Raw genomic sequence first — 21,778 nt, forward strand, 5'->3', positions numbered from 1 at the left:
ATTCTGGTTGATCTCAAAATCATATCAAACTGATGTGAAACTAATGCCATCACCAACAGCCCAATCAGCTCTATCAACACATGCCATTATGGCATAGATAAGTGCAGTTTCACATTAATGAATTGAGCTTAAACCACAATTTTTAGTAGATCTAGTATAGAATATATTCCCTGCAAATGTACAAGACAGCATCTGGTAAAGGAATGAGATGTGACACATTCCCCAAGAGAACAAGATGAACAGTATTCTTGTTTTCCTTTTTCTGGTAGCAAAAGTATTTTTGAAGTGTAAAGTAAAAGTCCAGGCTAATACTGCCTACTCTTAAACCTGCTCCCTCCCCCATTCTAACCCCAATTCTAACTATCCTACAAAGGAAAGATGTGTATACTTACCTAATCTATGGGCGCTCCAGTCACATGATTGGCTCCCAGCGCTGGCTTCAGGGGAGAAGAGGGATTGGGTCAATGGATGCCCAATAGTAAATGTATGGGTGATGTCACTGCTCAGGCACTGCAGCTGTTGTTGCTATTCTCTCCTCTCCCTTGAATCTGTAACTGAACTTGAGCGCCATTAGATTATGCAAGTATACACATCTTTTCCATGGAGGATAGTTAGTAATGGACTTAGACTGGGGAGTAGGAGCAGGTTTAATCTTAGTATTAGTCTGGACTTCTACTTTAATGGCCATGTGTGAATATTGACGATAATTTAACAATCCAACAGGTAACTCAAAGATCAACAGCAAGCTCAATAAAAAGCTCCTGCTGGCTTTTAAAAACTCTCTTCTAAAAAACTTTCTCTTGGAAAATGCAGAAATTATTAAATTACATTTTTTGTATAAATTAAAAAATAAATGTTTGCTTTTTAATAATATATACAGTATATTATAAATTTGTATGACAATACTTCAAAACTTCAAAAAAATCTTTTTATTATGCTGAATTAATATCTGTAGTCTCAGAAAATTAATTGACTTTTTACACAATGTATTGTAAGTTTCACATGATTGATCAAGAGCTTATTTCCCAAGGTGAAAACAGTTTTGTAAATGAGTAACTTTGTCCTAACGATATCTTCTTCATTGTGTTAGGGGTATATTGATCAAATTTTCACTGGCAAAGAAATATTTTATCTGTTAATTCCCATGAAAGCAAAGGCAAAACAAGAACTTTTTGTATTCTTTGGAATCAATATATGAGCTAAGAGTAAATTCAAAGGTAGAAATTCTTTCCCCTCACTTTGTAATGTTATAGCCACCTAATCTTTACTCATGCATTTTAATATAGAAAGGCAGGCATATATATATATATACTGTATATTTGGATCATTGCTCTAGATATAAGACACATGCCATGAGTTCAAAGTGAACTATGTTTTCATTAATCAAACTCTTACTTCTAAATCACTTCTTCTGTTGAAAGTACCTTTCACATGGACTTCTTTATTTTTTTAAGAGGAGTTGAGGAATCATGAATTATATATTATATAGAGATTTTTTACTATAAACGATGTTGTAGATCAAATGTAACTATTAATATGATGTTACTTTGTTAAAAAAATTCCATAATGAACTACACAAAATTGCTTCTATTTAAACACTTAATAAGATAGTGCTGGAAAATGAGACACAGAGCTAGGATCAACCGTTCAAGTTTGTTGAACAACTTTATTCATATCAAGTTGATCTTTGATATAATTAAAAGGCAAAGTATTTGTGATCTCCCCACTGAACTAAATACCTCAATAAATTGTCTTAACAATAATCATTTCAGGAATTAGAATTCTTTGATTTGTATGACATTATAACTGAAAACAAAGTTATTTTACTTTTTCTTCAGTAGCATATCTAAACCCAAAAACAAAACTGTATTTAATGCAGGCTACCAATCCTTAAATTTGGTGACTGCATAAGCTATCTTTTTATAGGTTTTTTAACTTTATTTTCACCTGGTAAACCAGCAGCTACACATTTTATCTTACAGTGGCTACATTCTATGGGACAGCAATGGAGCCACCCTTGTTTAGTGCACTATCAAATTTAGATAGACTTGACAAACAAATTAAATCCAAACTCCATTTAACACCTTTGCAAGCAGTTACTGCAATAAAGGCTAGATAAAGATTTTACACTCCTGTCAGTGTTAAACTGTCTGTCCAAACCCTCTACCTGTCAATTTTACTGGAAAGCTTGGTTTGTTAAAGGAGGTTGAAAATAGCAGACTCACTGGACAGATTACCATATAAAAATACAGGAAAACATGCATAAAAAAAGAAAACGAATGCAACCACCACATTTAAGGGTTGGTAAAACTGCAGTGTATTACATGTTTGCTTTTGGGTTTAGATTAATGACATATTAAAGACATATTTCTGCTAAAAAGACTAATAACTACAATACTTGTGCTGAGGGTGTTCTGCAACTAGGCAAATGTCAGATTTCTTATAGTGCTATGCTCATTGGACCCATTTTACAAATTCATTTGAGAAGGTCACACCTAAAAGGAATGTGTCAATTAAGATGTATTTCTGTATCTATGGGGGAGATATGCTAAAACTGGAACACTCAGAATCCGATGCAGCTGTGCATGGTAGCCAGTCGGCTTCTAACTTTGGCTTGTTCAATTGAGCTTTGACAATAAAACCTGGAAGCTTATTGGTTTCAAGGCAGAACTGCACTAGATTTTGCATTCTCCACTTATAATAAAATCCCCCCCCCCCCCCCATGTATGTCCACTCCAAATCACACACACATTTCACCAAAAATGTATTTAATTTTTGCTGTGCTTTTTATTCTAGAAATTAGTGCAAAAGTGCACGGTGTAATGACAATTTACCATTCACAATACATGTAGCTCACCTTGGCTATGTCAGTTCACATGATGAATAGTTGGCTGCTGAATATATCGTAAAACTTTAAGATATTGCCAATCATATGTATAATCAAATCTTATAAAGATAGGCTGGCTTGTTTATGGCTTGTTTTATTAATGGTTTTTGCATTATTAAAAACATACTTTATGGAAATGGAATGTTAAGTAGGCACCTAACCTGTATAGGTGTATCTTGCTTTGCAACAAAAATATAATTTAAACTGGAATGAAGCCATATAGTACATTTTATTATCATGCTTTATATTAGGATGTTCATGATGCAGATATACCACAATATTTTTGCTATTATTATTTCAAATGTTCAAACTATATTAATGAGAACATCATTTTGGAGAACTAATTATTTCTATTTGTCTTGTGTCACACTTTCTAATTCCCCTATATTAGAACAGCCAAAGCAAATTAATTGCTTTTCCAGGAGTTGGACCACAGCCAAGAATGAGCTCATGTTTTCTTTCCGTTTACTTCTTTCTAGGACTGTATTGTGTGAGGCAACCCTCTTGATAGAAAACATGGTCCTGAGAATACATTTGTACACTTTTTGTTGCTTCTCACTGGATGAAATGCATATAAGTTTAAGTGACCCACTAGGAAAAATAAAGTTCTTAGCTGCAAAATTATACATCAAAACAGTTAAAGTGAAATTAAAATTAAATGAATGAATCTCAGTGAAGCAAAAAAAGCAGTAATTAATGGTTCCCTTAATTGTCTTCATAAAATATTTGCATGGGTCTAATTTGCATAATTTGCATGTATTAATTAATCTTTCAAAGGAATTTTGTGCTGAGAGAAGCCAAAAAATCTCTTTGTTTTATTTAACATCTAATGAAATATTTATCTTCTTTAATGAACTTCTCATCTTCATTAAAATAAAAATTGTGCAACTTTGTGTGTTTTAAATGTTTTTATAATTGAAGTCTTCTGAAAAACCTCTTTAAGCTCTGAATGTCGACAGAACAAACATATTATCAAGCTTTCTGCGTCATTTAACTTCAACTTACAGTACAAAAAGATGAAAATCTATACAACTGTTTATTTTTGTCAAATTTTGATACAATTTAAAGTAAGATAACATTTCAGATTGCATTAGTTGATTTATCCTATTATGTCAAATTTGCCAAAAAACTAACTTCCCTATTTGCTATTGGGATTTTTTTCACTTTTTATTGCTTAGCATTGCCAAGTTACCTTTAAATCATTATGTCTGCATTTTTTTGCTGTGAGATAATCATCACCACTGGCATTGAAACTGGGGTTGCATAGTCACAGTTACAAATGACCCCTTTGGGGAAAAAAGGGGGGGGGGGGATATGGCATAGTTGCTGCTGCCAACACAGCAAACATGTTAAGCAGAGAGATGCTGGTCACAACAAGATTACTGAGAACAGAGACTCATTTGTTTCTTGAGCTTGGTCATGGGATCTGGAATGTTATAAACATAGGGGGTGCTTTAGAAAGTATCACTATACTGGCCATGAAAGCTTAAACCCCCCATAGAATGAGCGTCAAGCAGTTGCACTTGACATGATTTGCAAGTAAACATTTGATGTTTGCTGGGGGAAAGAAAAATTGAATGAGGTACAGTCAGTGGGTGGCCCTGTCTAAAATGTGTACTGAGATCTCTGAGTCTACAGGCATGCAACTCACAATCACAGTTATTTTTTTTCATGCAAGGAGAATACAAGGCTAATGCCCAGAGAAATATATATATATATATATATATATATATACACACAAAAATAATGTCCAAAGACATACACGTATAAGATAACCATCACCTAGCCTGGAACTTAATTGCCATTCAGTGGCGGCTGTAGGAGAGAGGAGGGAGTGCCAACAACAGATGGGCCATAGGACCCTATGAGTAATATCACCATTCCAGGCTTTACCAGCCATTGTCAAATGCTCTCTTCTGTCCCCTGCAGCCATTACTTAATGGTAATTAAGTTCCAGGCTAGGTGATGATTATCTTATATGTGTATGTCTTAGGGCATTATTTTTTGTATATATATATATATATATATATATATATATATGTGTGTGTGTCTTTGGGCATTAGCCTTGTATTCTCCTTGCAGGAAAAAAAAAATACACAGGGACTCAGGTGACCAGACTGGAGCGGGCTAAACATATGTACAGTAAGTATATACATCTTTCTTACACAGATTAGTCAACATATGTGTTAGAAGAGGGAAGAGAGCATCTTGAAGACTAGTTTGGTTTAGCCTGGTATTCTACTTTAAGTTCTCTTTTGTAATATAATTTAGAAATTGAAATTAAACATCTGGGTAACTTAATTTTTGACTACATTTTAAGAGATACGTGCAGTATACATACACTCTAGATTTCATCTATATTTTATAAAATGTGTTAATTTTTTCTTTTCTATCATTGATAGATGTTTTCCACCTGTTCAAATTTTTGTTTGAACAACACCCATTTTCTATCCTGACATTCATACAATGTATAGTACTGGAACTTACACCGGGACAGGCAGCTAATTTTTTCTGCAATTTACAAGTTAACTGCTTCTTTCTGCAACAGTGTACCAAACAATAGTTGTTTATGTCCTTAAAAATTAAAACCCAATATACTGTAGGTAGGCAGTTTATTTAGTATTCAATAACCTCTGGTCACGAAAGGGTAATGTGACAAATGTATTTACTGTATGGCAGTTCACATTACTCAAATGCATAGAGTGTAAGCAGGTTCACAGTGTACACATAGATTAAACTATAACTGTTACCATTAATTTGCCAGTTAAGAATTTCCACATATGTTCGGCAAACTTACTAAGCTAATCTAATTTTACTTGTCAGTGCAATGTATGTATTCAAATATTCAAATCTAAAATATACAGTAAATATTAGCAATTTTCCTGAGACAAATAAACAATAACAGAAGGGATAAAAATTTCCCTTTCTTGGAGAAAATGCTGCTCCTGAGCTGATCACATTACCAACAGTCTGGGAATTTGGTCATGTGATCGCTTTTGGACATGAGTATCGTCCAATCTAGACTCTAATTATACTTTTAACCATTAGACCTCCAGAAGATTTCCTCCCCTTCCTGACCAGGCCATTTTTTTTGATACGGTGCTGCGTTAACTGATAATTTGCTATACATGCAATGCTGCACCCACATGAAATTTATATCCCTTTTTTCCCACAAATAGAACTTTCTTTTGGGGGCTTTTTTTCATCTCAGCATTTTTTATTTTTTATGCTATAAACAAAAAAATAAGACTGACAATTCTGAAAAAATAACAATATGTTTGACTTTTTAGTATAAAACATATCCAATTAAAAAAAAAAATTCTAAAATAAGTGTATATTAATCAGTTTATGTGAAAGTTATAGTTTCTGCAAATGGTGGTATATATACTGTATTTTTTTCGTTATACTAGTAATGACTGCAATCAGCAACCTATAGCAGGACTGCGGTGGGCATTCTGAATCTGGGTGGGAAGTGACTAACTGCAACTGACATCTCCAGTGACACTAATACAGTGATCAGTTTTAATAAAAGCACTGACACTGTAATAATGACACTGGGCAAAAAGGGGTTAAAATATGGGGTGATCAAAGGGTTAACAGTGTGTTGTATGTGTTTTACTATGTGTGCTGTGTTGTGTTTTACTTGGGAGACATGCTGCTTTGTATCTCTGCTGTGCAGAGAGATGCAAAGCAGTATGTCCATGCTGACAGGAGAGAGATCTGTGTTGTTTACACACAGATCTCTTCCCACTCAGCTCTGCCGACAATCACCAATGATCACCTAGTGATTCACATATCCAGCAGCCAATAGCGGTGCGTGTAGGGTGGCTCACACGCGTCCCCTACCTGGAAATGCAAAATCATGTATTTTTACGTGATTTTGTGCAGCAGAGCCACCCTGTAACAGTATATCTGCTATGGGACGGCTCTAAAGTGGTTAATCAGTTGACAAGAAATTGAACTGTTTCAAATACTCAAGTTAAAAACAAAAGTTTTTCTGTTGTATTTGCAAATGTGCTTACAACCAGACTGTTTCATCAAGCACCTTTGTAAACTGTACTCCCTAACTCAAAACTCTGTAAGTTCCATACTATGGGACATAAATAACAAAACATACATTTAGAGCTGGTTACATGGAGGCAGCCTTCTCAAGAGGACCAGCACAGGTTTAAGCCGGCCATAGACGGATCAAAATTTGGCTGGTTCAGCAGGAACTGGATGAATTTCAATCCATCTATATATTCTGATGGCTGGGAAACCTCCTGCTGCCAGAATACAATAGCAGTGGGAGGGATTCCCCCATCAAAAATGACCGTGCTGATGGGAAATCAAGCAATTTTCTTTCCTGCCTTAGGCAGTTCAAGACTTCATTGAGTATCTGCATCAAATCAAGCAAAAGAAACGATGACAACTGCTCAGATCACTTTAAAACTAACAAGATGGGGAAAAATGCACATGAGCTGGGCAATACATAGAACAGTTCAGATGATCCAGGAAAAAAATCCTTAAACTACTGAGGTTAAAAGCAGAGTTTTTTGTTGAAGTCGTTATATTGGGCGCTTACTCCCCATATAATCACCACAATTTAACCATACACTACATGACTGATAATAAATAGAGAACAATACAAACAAATTTATGTAGCTGACACTTTTTTAAAGTGCTGGATACACTTGCTAAAAATGAGAAAACAAGTGTGGCACATATACCCTACATACATACAATATTTCCATAAAAATCATCCTTTACCATATAAATACTCAACATAAAGTGTACAAAAGTCCCACATCAAACAGTGTGTATAAGAGGTTCTTGTAGTGCTCAGTAATATCTCTTCTTCCTAGAAATGTTAATAGTGCTCCACCACTATTTTTTTGTTGCTTTACATTAACATTTGGATACAGGTTCATTTAAACTGTTTAAAGCATAGGATTATTGTGGGAAGGAAAGCAGAGGTAGCAGCCACTATGGTTATCAGTTTTTTTTGTCCCATAGGATAGACAAACAATGTTGTGGGCTCCTAAATAACTGAATCGAAATCTGGAAAATTATTTTTGTGTGATCCAGAAACATCTATTAACTGGTAATATAAGTGTTGTTTAGAGACATACTGAATATGGTTTTGTCAACCACATGTAAGTAACACTAAGACATGGACCTCTTTTGCTCCCTGTACAAGTCACTGTTTGTAAAAAGAAAATGTAACCTGTACATTTACAGTACCTCTTTGCCATCTGCTAAAATTACACTTTTACCTAACATGTATTTTGTTGGCAAAGAATATGTCACTTGAATATATAAATTGACAGCTAACTGCCAAATACCAAAAATAAATGCAGTATCACATTGCAAATATAGTTCATTGGCACACTGCTAGATGGTATCAGCAACTTATCCTGTACCCTCTATCTTCTAAGAAGAGGTATTATTGAGATTAGAATTCCATTCATTTACAATCTTTACCAAATCACTTGAGTTCATTTAACACCTGCAGAAACAGAAAGGAGTCCTTTTACTTTCTAGACCAGAACAATGCAATTGATGAAAGTTCAGACAATATATGCAGCCACTCTGCAAGAAAGCTGAGCAGGGTTTATTTCTGAATTTTCTTTTTTGATTGAATGTAAAACACAATCTCCCTAAATGTAAACTAATGCAAAATGCTTGTAGATAGTTAAAGCATTGTGAACACTGCCATCCTGGGGAAAAGTGAGATGGTATTTATTCACTTAAACTTGTAATGTTGGCAGACTTCACAGGTTTATGGAGCTCTGGAAATTTGCTTACTTTATGATTCGATCATACATGCATAAGCAACACACTCTCACAGTCTACAACTAGTGTAGCCTCCCCGGCGGTATTCCTGAGTGTAGCTCGGGGTAAAGTTTCAGTACCACAAGCAGTAACCTCGAGCTACACTCGGGCTTACCATGTGGCGCTGCTCCGGGATTTGTTCTTCTCTTACCTTGTCCTGCTCTCCCGCGATGTCCCTTCTGCAGTGTCCCCTGTAATGTCCTCCGGCGGATGCCGGCATCTGTCTTCTGGGTTCCGTCCCCTGCGACGTCGGGACGTACGGGGGACGGAACGGCATGAAATTTGAAAATGACAAAGAGTGACATTCACTGAATTCACTAAAATCACATAGTAAAACATTACTGTATCAAAGCATTTCACATACATTTTGTCCCTAGTGCTTTGTCCTGTGCCCTGCCTGCATTTTTACTGTTCTTTCTGCCTTAAAACTGAGAAACGTCCATGGCGTCCATATACGTCCCTTTAGGTCAAAATCAATTTTAGACCAGCTAGAGAACAGCTATAGTAAATCAGAACTACTTGTAGAATTGAGTGATAATGATTCGTGGGGAAATTCGTCATCAGACACTGAAAACGATTTTGTGACTTTGCACAGTGATATGCGAACTTGGCGCTATATTTCAAATTTCAGTGTTTTTTGTTTGATTATATTATTGAATTAAATTTATTATTATATTATTATTTTTTATGATTATTTATTAAATTATAATTTATGATTTTGTGTTTCAAATTTTAACATACCCAGGATGTTAATAGACTCTTGTTCGGACAGATTTCAGTGAGTTATTCCTAAAAATTACAGGCCTACAATAAAAAAAATACATATTTCCATGCAAAAAAATGTACCGCTTTGAGCACAGAAATATGGACATAATCAGACCGCTAGGGAGGTTAAGAATAAGCAAAATAAATAATTGCTTGACTTATGACCTTTGACACAATGGGGTGCATCTGAATTTACAAAATTAAATACGTTTTGCATTCTGGGTTTACATTTTTGAATACCTTAAGCTCATAAATATTTATATCAGCACGGTGCTACCATTTTGTAAATATGGATTAGAGAAGATTACAAGTGCTTGAGATCCATACATACAAAGTACAGCCTATGTGCTCAACACACTTTTTTTAGCCAAACAGTATGTACTTATGAGTTGACCCCAGTCTCTTCTGTTGAGAACCTAGTGATCTGACAACCTCTGCTTGTGTTGCAGGATAGCTTTTCCCAAACACACTTGAGGTGTTCCCAAAACACTTGAGGATAAACAAAATTTTTGCTAGGCAGCTGCAGCCAGGGTGGTCATACCCCAGTACTTGAAAATACCTTCCCTTCTGGAATGGCCATTTGAATTAGAGACCTGGAACATCTGTTGTTGCAGGAGACTGATAGAGAAGAACAATTTAAAAAAATTGGACCTCTTGGTCAATGTTTCATTAGTCCTCTGCATTTCTGTACTTGGCTATAACAAACACACCCCCAAATCCCACATAGCCATGATGGAGAGATTACAATATTGTTTCTTCCTATCTTCTATTTAGTTGCTCCTTTTTTTCTTTCTTCTTTCTCTGCTTTGCATTCATCTTCTATCCACTTACCCCTTCTCTCTCAATTACACACTAGCCTTACAGGCTCACTTACCTTCCTTTAAAAGGCAGACAAATTGGTTGGTTGCTAGCATTATTCTGCACTGGGGTTGATTTACTAAAATTGGAGAGTGCAAAATCTGCCGCAGCTCTGAATAGAAACCTATCAGCTTCCATTTGTTTTTCACAAAACTTACTTGAACAAGCTGAAGTTAGGAGAGAATTAGCTACAATGCACAGTTGCACTACATTTTGCACTCTCCAGTTTTTGTTAATCAGCCCCAAACTACCTTTCTTGGAAGGCAATACCAGTCTAGTGTGGGAGGATGCTGGCATTTTAGTCACCCTCTAGATCACAGGTGTCAAACTGGTGGCCCTCCAGCTGTTGCCAAACTACAAGTCCCATGAAGCATTGCAAGATTGAAAGTTACAAGCATGACTCCCAAAGGCAGAGGCATGATGGGACTTGTAGTTTTGCTACAGCTGGAGGGCCACCAGTTTGAGACCCCTGCTCTAGATGTTCAGAGATGTTAATACTCAACTCAGAGTGTTTTTTGTTGTCTATGCCTGATATCTGTACTGGAAACTTTTTGTACCATATACTTTACCACTTTTGGAAGATTTGAACCTCGTTACCTATATACTGTACTTTCTCCATACTCTGTACCTGTAATATTTCCTTCTGAAAATTCAATAAAATAAGACTGAACTAACATGTTTGCCAGGCACCAAGCAAATTACCATCTACATTAAATATGAGTGATAATACAGTAAGAAGAGAGAAGGAAATTGATTCAGGATGTACACTTCCACTAACCCAGTGAAGTGTTCTTCTGCTTTTAGCTGCATTGAACTACAGTGTATGCATCTCAGGGTGAAGGGAGTAGATGTTTGCATTCTAGCATTGCTGCAGCTCTTGTTGAACAGTATTAGTAGCTGATGAACTTGTTTTACTTTTTGGCCTAAAACTGCTCCCTAATGTCTTGATTAGTACTCAGTGTGGGTTAGATGTCAAATAGCTCTATAACAGATTCCAGTATTGATTTGGTTTTGCAAGATTATTATTATTATTATTATACAGTATTTATAAAGCGCCAATAGTTCGCTCAGCGCTGTATATTACAAAGGGGGACAGAACATGTGACAGAACAATAACAATACAATGCAAAACATGAGGGGATCGAGGGCCCTGCTCTTTCGAGCTTACAATCTAGGAGGGAGGGTATGGTGGCACAGGAGGAGATAGCTGTGGGGGATGGGGTGGTAGGAAGAGTGGAGGAGGTTGGCAAGTTAGCAGGGGGTGGGGTAGGCTTCCCTGAAGAGGTGGGTTTTCAGGGTGCGCCTAAAGGAGAGGAGAGTAGGTGATAATCTAATGGGTTGGGGAGTTCCAGAGGATGGGTGACACCCTGGAGAAGTCCTGGAGTCGGGCATGGGAGGAGGAGACCAGGAAACTAGACAGAAGGAGGTCTTGTGAGGAGCGGAGTGTGCATGCTGGGGGATACTTGGATATTAGGTCAGTGATGTAGTTCGGGGCAGTGTGGTGGACGGCTTTGTACGTCAGTGTTAGGATTTTGAATTTGATCCGTTGCACAATCGGAAGCCAGTGGAGGGATTGGCAGAGGCGGGTGGCGGAAATGGAGCGGTTGGAAAGGTGAATGAGTCTGGCAGCCATATTCAGGATCGACTGAAGCGGGGATAGCCAGCAGCAAGGCAGGCCAGTAAGGAGGGAGTTGCAGTAATCGAGTCGTGATATAATGAGGGAGTGGATGAGCTGTTTAGTGGTTTCCGGGGTTAGGAACGTGCGTATTTTGGCGATGTTGTGGAGGTGGAGTCTGCACAAGCTTGTTAAAGATTGGACTTGGGGCTGGAAGGATAGGTAGGAGTCCAGAATGACACCAAGTTCTCTGGCCTGCAGGGCGGGTTTGATGGTGGCATTGTTGGATGTGATGGAGAGGTCAATGGGTGGTGGTGTCCGGGCTGGGGGGAAGACAAGAAACTCGCTTTTGGAGAGGTTCAGTTTAAGGAAGTGGAGCGACATCCAGTCTGATATGTCGCTCAGTAGGTGTGTGATTCGGGCAGAGACTGAGGGGGTGAGGTGGGGAGTTGAGAGATAGATTTGTGTGTCGTCGGCAAATAGGTGATAGTTGAAGCCGTGAGAGTGTATGAGTTGGCCAAGGGAGGAGGTGTAGATGGAGAAGAGAAGGGGCCCAAGGACGGAGCCTTGAGGGACCCCAACAGAGAGGGGGAGTGAGGGGGAGGTGGTAGCATTATAGGTAATGCTGAAAGAGCATTGTGACAGGTAGGATGAGAGCCAGGAGAGAGCAGAATCTCTGAGGCCAAGGGAGTGTAGTTTTTTGAGGAGGAGGGGGTGGTCAACTGTGTCGAAGGCCGCAGAAAGGTCAAGGAGTAGGAGCACTGAATAGTGGCCATTAGCTTTGGCAGTTAGCAGGTCGTTGGAGAGTTTAAGTAAGGCAGTTTCAGTGGAGTGTAGGGGATGGAAGCCGGACTGTAGGGGATCGAGGAGGTTGTTGTCATTGAGGTGAGAGCTTAGGCGGGTGTAGACTAGGTGCTTGAGGAGTTTGGATGTAAATGGGAGCAGGGAGATGGGTCTGAGGTTGTTCGGGTCATTGGGGTCCAGGGAGTGCTTTTTAAGTATAGGGGTGATGTGTGCATGTTTCAGAGGGGAGGGGAAAGTGCCGGAGGAGAGGGAGAGATTAAAGATGTGGGTGAGGGAGCGTAGGATGGAGGGGGAGGGAGGTCGTAGGAGTTGTGAGGGGATAGGGTCGAGGGGGCAGGTGGTGAGGCGGGCATCAGAGAGGATCTCGGAGACTTCTTCGATGGTAGTAAGGTCAAAGGTGTGGAGTGTTGGGGGGGCTTCAGTATGAGGAATGTAGGGTGGGGTGAAAGTGGAGGTCAGAGCAGTGGTGGGGCCGTGGGAGAGGGGTGATGAGGGGGTAGCTGAGTGAGGGGGAACGGGGTTGGAGGGAGTTTGAGCAGCGACGAAGTCCCTGCGGGTTATGTCGAGGGGGAGGGGGGGTGAGGGGGTAGCTTTGTGAGAGGGGACAGGTTGATAGGGCGTGTGAGTTGCGGCGATGTACTTGCGAATTTTGTCAATCTTGTTTTTGAAGTGATTGGCAATCTCAAGGGCGGTGAGTGAGGTACTGGGTGGAGAAGAGTCGGCGAGGATTGGAGGAGAGGGCCTTGATGAGGGTCAGGTAGTAGTATATAAGAATATAAGATCTTCTTATATTCTCATGTATAATTATTATAAGCTAAAATGTGATGTCACACATCAAATTCAAATATAAATAAGGGGTAATGCATAGCATTACCTGGAAATATTCTAATATCTACATTTTTGGTGAAAGATTTCTCCAAAAATTAAAAACAAAAATTACATTATATTGCTTTCCTGTCTTACTAACCATGCTAGTGTAAACAGACAGTTATTTAAGGCTGTAATTTTATCTTCTGGTGTTCTGGTAATGTGGTGCATGGTTTTTTTTTTATCTTAAAGGTGAGAAGATCTAGAAAGACAGAAAGTGTTTTTTGCTACATTTCTGTTAGAGCTTTCATATTTCAAAAGAAAGGGTTACATAGTAAAAAAAAAACCTATTTTTGTTGCATTTCTGCACTTTACATTTTCTATGTATGTACAGGTATCTACAATGTTTATCCTGTATCAATCTTTCTCAGCATGCTAGCAAGTGCTGTCTTAAACAAGAAATGCTTGTTTTTTTATATTGGATCACTTCACTGCCATCTGCTGGTAGAAATCTGAAAATGCTTATCTTACAACTGTTCTAAACTGTAATATTACATTAAAATAATTTAATACTAACTTTGCATGTTGTTTTTTAAAGCAGAGGCTCAAAAATGTAATAGTGGTCTACCTTCAAGATGTGAAATAAAACAACACAATGAAATACACACAGCATTTTAGCCTGATTGTTGCCAGGTCCAGGACAAGTACTCTTCAAGATCCAGAGAACTTCTGAAAAGAAGTGCTAATGTTAATGGTTGTCCATTTGTTTCAACTTAGAATTGGGTAATGCTATATAAATTCAGGCTGATTTACTAAAGGAGATTCATTCCAATTATTTAACCACTTGCCACGTACACACATGTTAAAATTACAATTTTTGATAGAAAATTACTTATAACTCCAAACGTATATTTTCTGAAAGCAGAGGCCCTGTAGAATAAAATGGTGGCTGTTGCATTCTTATGTCATACAATATTTGCTCAGCCGTTTATCAAATACAAATTTTCAGAAAGAAAATACATTAGAATGAATTTTGGAGCACACAAACACAATATAAGACCAATTTTTTGTAAATTATAGAGGTTGATGTTGCATTGGGTAAATAGATACAAAACATGTTGAGACTTAAAATTGCATGTGCCCATGAAATGGCAAAAAAAAAAACGTAATTTTTTCCACAGGTGATTGTTTTAAAGCCTTTACAGGATATCAATATGGAGTTAGTTATGAATGATAGCCCTGGGCAGCACAGTGGCTTAATGGTTAGCACTTCCACCTGGCAGTACTTGGGTCACTGGCTTGAATCACAACTATGGCACCACCTGCCTGGAGTTTGCATGTTCTCCCTGTGCTTGCATGGGCTTCCTCCAGGTACTCCGGTTTCCTCCCACACTCCAAAGACGTGCTGGTAGGTTAATTGGCTCCTGTCTGAAATGGCCCTAGTGTGTATGAATGTGAATTAGGGACCCTAGACTGTATGGCCCTTGAGGGTTAGGGACTGATGTGAATGTACAATATATGTATATAAAGCATAAATTGACGGCCCTATATAAGTAGCTGAAATTAAAAAAAATTAAATTACTGCTATTACCCTGACATTCACACTGTTACATCATAGGTGTGGTACAATCACTGTATACATACACATGCAAGACCTAAGCATCCAATTGCATGTATGCACTTGGGGCAGAAATGGTGCTTTTGAATTGTTTTTGAATTATTTATTTATTTTTTTACACTTTTTTCATTTAACTCTATTGCTATCACATGGGGGTTATAATAGCTTTGAGTAGGTATCAGGTATGCTTTATGGAGATGTCAAAGGTCTATTATACCCCAATGTATTCCCTGCTCTCCAATGCAGCTAATCAAGCACAGGTCATGCTTAATTAGCTGCTTTCCTAGATGTGCAAGTCAGGGAATGACAACTCTGAAACCAGAAGTGATGAAATCATCCTTGCTTCCAGCTTCATTAGTCACAGGGAAGATCAGGGAAATGATTCTTCTTGATCTACTCAATCTCCTCTGTATCTAGATGTCCCAGTCATTTACCATGGTCCCGGGCTCCCATAAGCCATGAGTATGTTATAGCCACTTGCAGCCAGCATGTTTTTGTACATTCTGCTGTCAGCAAGTAATTAATCATGAGAAAACCAGATATCTGTTTGTTTATATATTCTATATATCTGCATCTTCTCTTATATATCTGCATCTTCTCAACTCCCTCACAGTATTGTACAACATAGATAGTACATTGCTTGTGAAAAAAGCAATATGCACAGTGCAAAAACCCATACAACCCAAATTTCAGTTAATTTTTGTCATTTAGAAAATATATGAATTATGATTTTTGCAAGCATTACAAGCTTCACCACCCCTTTTACCAATCCTACATTTGTGCTGGCAACACTTTAATAATGTATATATTAAACTAAATTATATCAAATTCTAGTTAATATACCTTTAAGTATTTGGCAGGCCCTGTTTTTAAAATATATTGTCTTGCTAAAAATTTGTTTACACCTGTTTCCTTGTATTTACTTTAAAAAAATATTTTTGTAAGTTGTGCTCCAACCATTGTATTAGGACAATGAATACTGTTCTTGAAAATGACACAACCACTTGGCATGATCAGAGTGCCACAAATTGTATTTTATTTTAAGTAATTGTTTTCAGTGTAAAATTAAACTGCTCAGAGACCTTTGTGCATGGAACCACACTCCCAGGATAACAATATTACAGCAATCAGACAGAACTCAAGTGAACAGAAAAAATAATGCCAATCATTTTTACCTTTAAAAAAGTTTAAATAAACATTGCCCACAGAGTTCCCATGTCTCAACATAGCTTTTACACTTTCCTAAATTTTGATCACCCCCCTACAGGTAGTATAATGTATAATATGGATGGTAAATTCTCGTGCTTCTGATCTCTGAATCACAGACTGTATTGTGTTTCAAGGAGAATCTCATTTCTAACTCCAGGTTATTAAGATCAAGTTTATAGCTCCCTTTTCAGTAGACTTTTTTGTAGGTCAGAAAAGAGCTGCTTCAGTCAGAAGCTTCTAAGAGTCTAAAGCTGGCCATACACTAGTAGATTTTTGTATGAACATCTGTGCGAACATTTATTCAAACATGAAAGTTCTTATCAGTGCAGTGACATTTACTTAAAAATGTTTTGCTTTTAACATTCGATTTTGGAGTGAATGGAGTTTTCCACTGTTAGAATTTTGTTCTTTCAAGAAAACAAATTCCATTACAGAGGTTAAAAGAAATCGTCAAATTGACCCCATTAACAATTAGAAAATCAAATGAACATTCTTAAAATGAAAGTTTTCAAATACATTTCCACTGGTGTTTTGCCAGCTTTAGGCAAATGTTTAGCTTTGTGAAAGATTCCTTGTTTGAGCATGTATGTGTGAGAGCTTCACTGCACAATTCTCACATATATATCACATTAATTGATAGCTAGCTTGCAAAAAGATTGCTCTCCAATGTATTGACTTTATTTTCAACGTTTGGTTCCCTTAAAATTGATATTTCAATTATTGCTATTATCTGGTAGGTTGATTCATTTGATGGCTTTTTCTTAGTTTCATTCCATTTTGGAATATATTTTTTTCCTAGAGCTATTTCCAAATGATTCTACATCTCCTATCTGCCAAGTCAGGTGTTGAAATAGAAACACACTTTTGGAATCCTTGGAAAAAATAAATTATCTCTGATTTAAAGTGAAGCCAATAACAAAAATTTGTTTTAGTTTTTGATAACGTAGAGAAGGATTGCAATCCTTGTCAGGTATTGTTGTATTTGTCCCCATTGGGGAGAGTCACCCACTCTATTTGCCCTCACTGGGAGGGAAGAGAGTGAAAATCCAAAATGAGCAGTTGTCACCAAGAACAGGATTAGAGGGGAAATCTACCAGTAGGGACACTTGTGAATGCTCTAAGATTAGATTTTCCTCACTTTGAAGAAATTGCATCTCATTTTCTGTTTTCTCTACATGACAGTGAGTTAGATGAATCTCCCCAATGGGACCAAAATGATAAAAAATAACTGGAGTTTTATCTATTCCATGTTCAGTTTTGAAAAAAATATTTTAACTTTAGTTATTCTTTTTCTCTCTCAAGCATCTAGTAAAAATTAAATATCAGGTATAAGTAAATAAAGTTCTGCCATTGATTTGCAATGTACTTATTGATAATAGTTATTAGAAAAGTAATTTACATAAACAAACAATCTTAGGGGCCTATTTGTTGTAAACAACAAATTCTAATAAAAGTACAAATATAGATAAAAAAAAAGTAGAAAGTGATGTCTCGCGAGTTGTGCACAGATCCTAAAATGAAACCCACGTTCTTAAGAGGAAATAGTCGTTTGTTGTCTTGGTTTTCAATGATTAATATGTAGAGTCTCTGCCAAAGTTCAGTCATGAGATCTCGAGACTCTCTTTTATAACTATAAATGGAAGAAATGCTAAGCTTTGTGTAAACTGTGCTTTGAAATTAAATTCCTTGAGTACAAGTACAAATATTAAATAGTATTAATAACAAAGAAATGGCCGTTTTAATTGTTATTTCTCAAATGAGAAGCATAGACCAATTTTTCACAGTCTATCATGTTTATGAAGATTTATTTCTGTCTGTATGGTTATCTTATAGATTAATAATATGAAATAATGTAAGTTATTTCCTTCTTTCAAAAACAGAAAAAGTATCTGGAGTGTCTAAAACATTTGTAGGAATTAAAGAGGATTATTGCAAATTATAAAGTGAATTATTTATAATCCCTAATAAATGACATCTTAAATTAACTGAATATGTAATGTGCAATTGTATAAATTTTTATTTAATAGAAAATGTAATTTAACAAATTCTGCATTTTTGAGAAAACTGAAGTCACAACATATGTTACAGTCAATGTGATTTTTAACAGCTATATTAACATTAGTGTTTATTTACCAATTCAAACTATTGCTTTGTACAAAGGAGTGAGTGAACTGAATCTTAAGTTTTGAAATTTGATCTAAATTGGGATGATTTGTAGATAACACAAAAACTATGTGTTAGAAAAACATCATCCCATTGCTTTATTAATCTTAAACCAGCAGTTCAGCAGGGACCTGCCAAGATTCAATCCATTTATGGGTAGCCTGGTTGTACTGAAGTTGATCCATCGATTGACTTTAGTACAACCAGCCTGTCAATTTTTTTTCATGTGTTCACTGCTGACAACTATAGCCACCAGCAGTGATCATTGTGTTAGAACACAACAGCATGGTGGAAGGAAAGAAAATTGCATAATATATGTGTTGCTTTAGTTTATTCACCAATTTAAACTATTGCTTTGTACCAAAGAGTGAGTGAACTGAATCTAAAGTTTTGAAATGTGATCTTCATTATCTTTGCAGATAACATGTAACACAAAAATAATAAAAACAATTTACTACCTCTGTTCCAGGAATTATGTATTAGCAAATAGTGGTATTGTGGGCAGGGGTTATGTGAAATCTTGCCAGATAAAGTTAAAAAAATGATTTTTCTTGGGACACTGGAGGGTAGAGGATAATACATGAGCACATAGCATGCTGCTGTAGGAGCGGGCACATTTTTGGGTCTCTTTTTGTAGCACTTGTCCTATTCCGAAGGAAATACCAGAAGGATTAAAGGTTGATCTTTTTGAGTTTTTTCACTAAATTATCTCATTCAGAAAAAAAACAAATAAAGAAATACCATATATTGTAGTATGTTTGTATAAATACATTTTTATACTGTTTCCAAAAATCTAACATTCAAATTTCATTCTAAAATGAGCACAGCGAGGGTGATTTACTAAAATAGTTAAGAATTTTCACACATTAAATTTTCCAATAGTGTGCATATAAAATAAGTAAATATTGGTTTGCTTTTTTACACAGTTGAATCATTTAAGTGAATCGTAACACAATTTATTGTGTGAAGATTGCAAATACATTAGTCATTCAGCCTCACTATCTCTGATTGGACCAATAACTGAAGCATTTTATAACAAAAGATACCATGGCAGTTTTCTAATATGTATTTAACTCTATTCTTTCTTTTGTTCTCATTTCAGACAGCAGACTGTATTTAAAGACAAGTGTTATGTACTGAATTTAAACATACAACAGCAAAAGGCCTTGCAGGAACATACTGTAGACTAATTGAAAAATCCGAAGTCTGTGAATGCTTTGAAAGCATAAAAAAAGTTCCTTTTTGCATACCAATGTTCTTCAAGTACACTGCATTGTCAGGCTGGAGACCTGCGACTACTGGAGAGTCTGTTTTATAACTGTGTCAGTAGCGCTCCTTTTGTTGGATTTCCTATGAGATGCTGCTGCAATGTTGAAAAGACTGTGATTATCAACAAACAAGACCCACTGTACTTCATTTTTTTATGGAACTTGTCTGACATTTCTCTAACTGAGCACACCAGATCCTTCTAGCAGCAGCCACTTGGGTATCTTATACATTTTATCACACCTAAACCAGCAACAATGCTTAGATGTGAAAAATTTTAAAACTGAAGAATTTTTAAAGGGCATGCACTAAAATGGAAAGTCGAAAATAAAGAAAATCACATAACTGCAGCTGAAGTTTTTAAATGGTAACCATGTTTTCTTCTTAACTGAACACTTTTATTCTACAATGAAGAACACTTAGTCTTTGAAACCGAACTACTGTATTTAATGAGAAGAACTCTTTTGCTGAATGTAAACGTACTATTTTGTGTTCATGAGATTACTCTTCACAACCTACCAAACAATGGAATTTCTTCAGTGCTGTTGGGTTCAGGAAAAAAAACACTTTCTTTATTATTATGGCAGGCCACATGTACATAGAAATGGTCACAAGGAAGATATTATGTATGCAGTAGACTACTAGTGTTTAGAAAGATAATTTTAGACAATGTTTTGTCACTCTGTTGGTTCTAAAGAAGCCTTTATAGTTTTAACGCATGCAGGCATGTACATATTTGTCCTGAGGTCACAGTATTAATTGAAAAAAAATTAAGAATCTGGTGACAAGATGAACTTACATCAGCCACTTTTTATTTGTATATTAAGTCTTTTATTCCCTTAATCATCATAAGTAGGATTCAAATGTGGCTGATCAGCAAACCGAATCACCAGAAATATTTTTATATAATCCTGTCAATTTTCATTCAAATTTCTTTAAAAAACTAAAACCTTAACACTTGATATACCTTTCCACTAATGTTGAGTATTGACTTGACAGTTTTCTGTCTGCTCACTACTGTATGGTATTATCACTGCCCATCTTATTATTGTATCTGTACATTTTAGTGTAAAGGGGAGCTATTTTGTCTTTTTTGATGTGGTAAATAAAAGTACGCATTTTCACCATGAGTAACTGGAAATAAATCAGACATACAGCAGATAGATTTTTCCACTTCCTTTTGTAACCTCTGTGTACCCCTTTAAAGACTGAGCTCATAAATTAGTTCCAGGGAGTGTACAAATTTTTAGTTTCTACACATATCTAGTTTTATGCACATAAAATGTAATTTATTTTGTTATAACACATTAAAGGTTGTTTTTAATGTCAAGATTGAAATTTTATTCCTGTAAAGTTTCATTTCAACTTGATAATAAGTATTGCTTGTGTTTTAAACAACTGGAGCTTGTGAAGTCTTCCATAATGTACTCTGACATAACTTTTCTGTGCAAGAAGCAGAACTCTACATTTCAATTCACCTCTGTAATTTTGAAATAAAAATATTGTATATACAATTTCACATTCATTTTTTATGAACCAAGCAATATTTTCAATAAAACATTATTAATACTTTGTAATATTTCCCAGTACTGGCTTTCCACCTTATTATAAACTACAGGATTTTTATTTTTTTTTACTTTTTATCACGCAGTCTTTAAGGGGTAAACAGTCATAATCATTGTTGTTCTTGAATCACTATGGGATGCTAATAAGACAGCATTAAAAAATATTCTTACAAATGTTTTGGAATCTTGCTACAATATTTTGTACTGCTTGGCATTATGGGGTTGTTTTGTTGAAGGAGTATAAGTTAAACACTTAGCAAAGTGAATGTTTACTCACTTGAATATCTCACCTATTTCACGAAATTAATTGAGCATTCAGTTTGAAAAGTGTGAACATTCAAATTTCTAAGTGAATATTTTCTATGTTTTTAGAAGGCCCCAAAATAGAGGAACATAACTGTTACTCC

At 36.3% G+C, this 21,778-nt stretch overlaps 1 protein-coding gene across 4 annotated transcripts in view; it reads left to right on the forward strand.

Annotated features, from left to right (window-relative positions):
• The window catches only part of DACH1 (dachshund family transcription factor 1), a 439,484-nt gene extending 417,937 nt beyond the window's left edge, over nucleotides 1–21,547 (forward strand). For all 4 annotated transcript variants that reach the window (XM_089668267.1, XM_089668310.1, XM_089668302.1 and 1 more), the window contains one exon: nucleotides 19,643–21,547. In XM_089668267.1, coding sequence (XP_089524393.1) covers nucleotides 19,643–19,680 — 38 coding nt within the window. In that variant the 3' untranslated portion in view covers nucleotides 19,681–21,547. The remainder of the gene's footprint in view (nucleotides 1–19,642) is intronic.
• The last annotated feature ends 231 nt before the right edge of the window (nucleotides 21,548–21,778 follow it).

This window comes from Staurois parvus, unplaced genomic scaffold (assembly GCF_062004578.1).
Source record: "Staurois parvus isolate SC_StPar_1 unplaced genomic scaffold, SC_StPar_1.0 ptg000007l, whole genome shotgun sequence".
Taxonomy (NCBI): Eukaryota; Metazoa; Chordata; class Amphibia; order Anura; family Ranidae; genus Staurois; species Staurois parvus.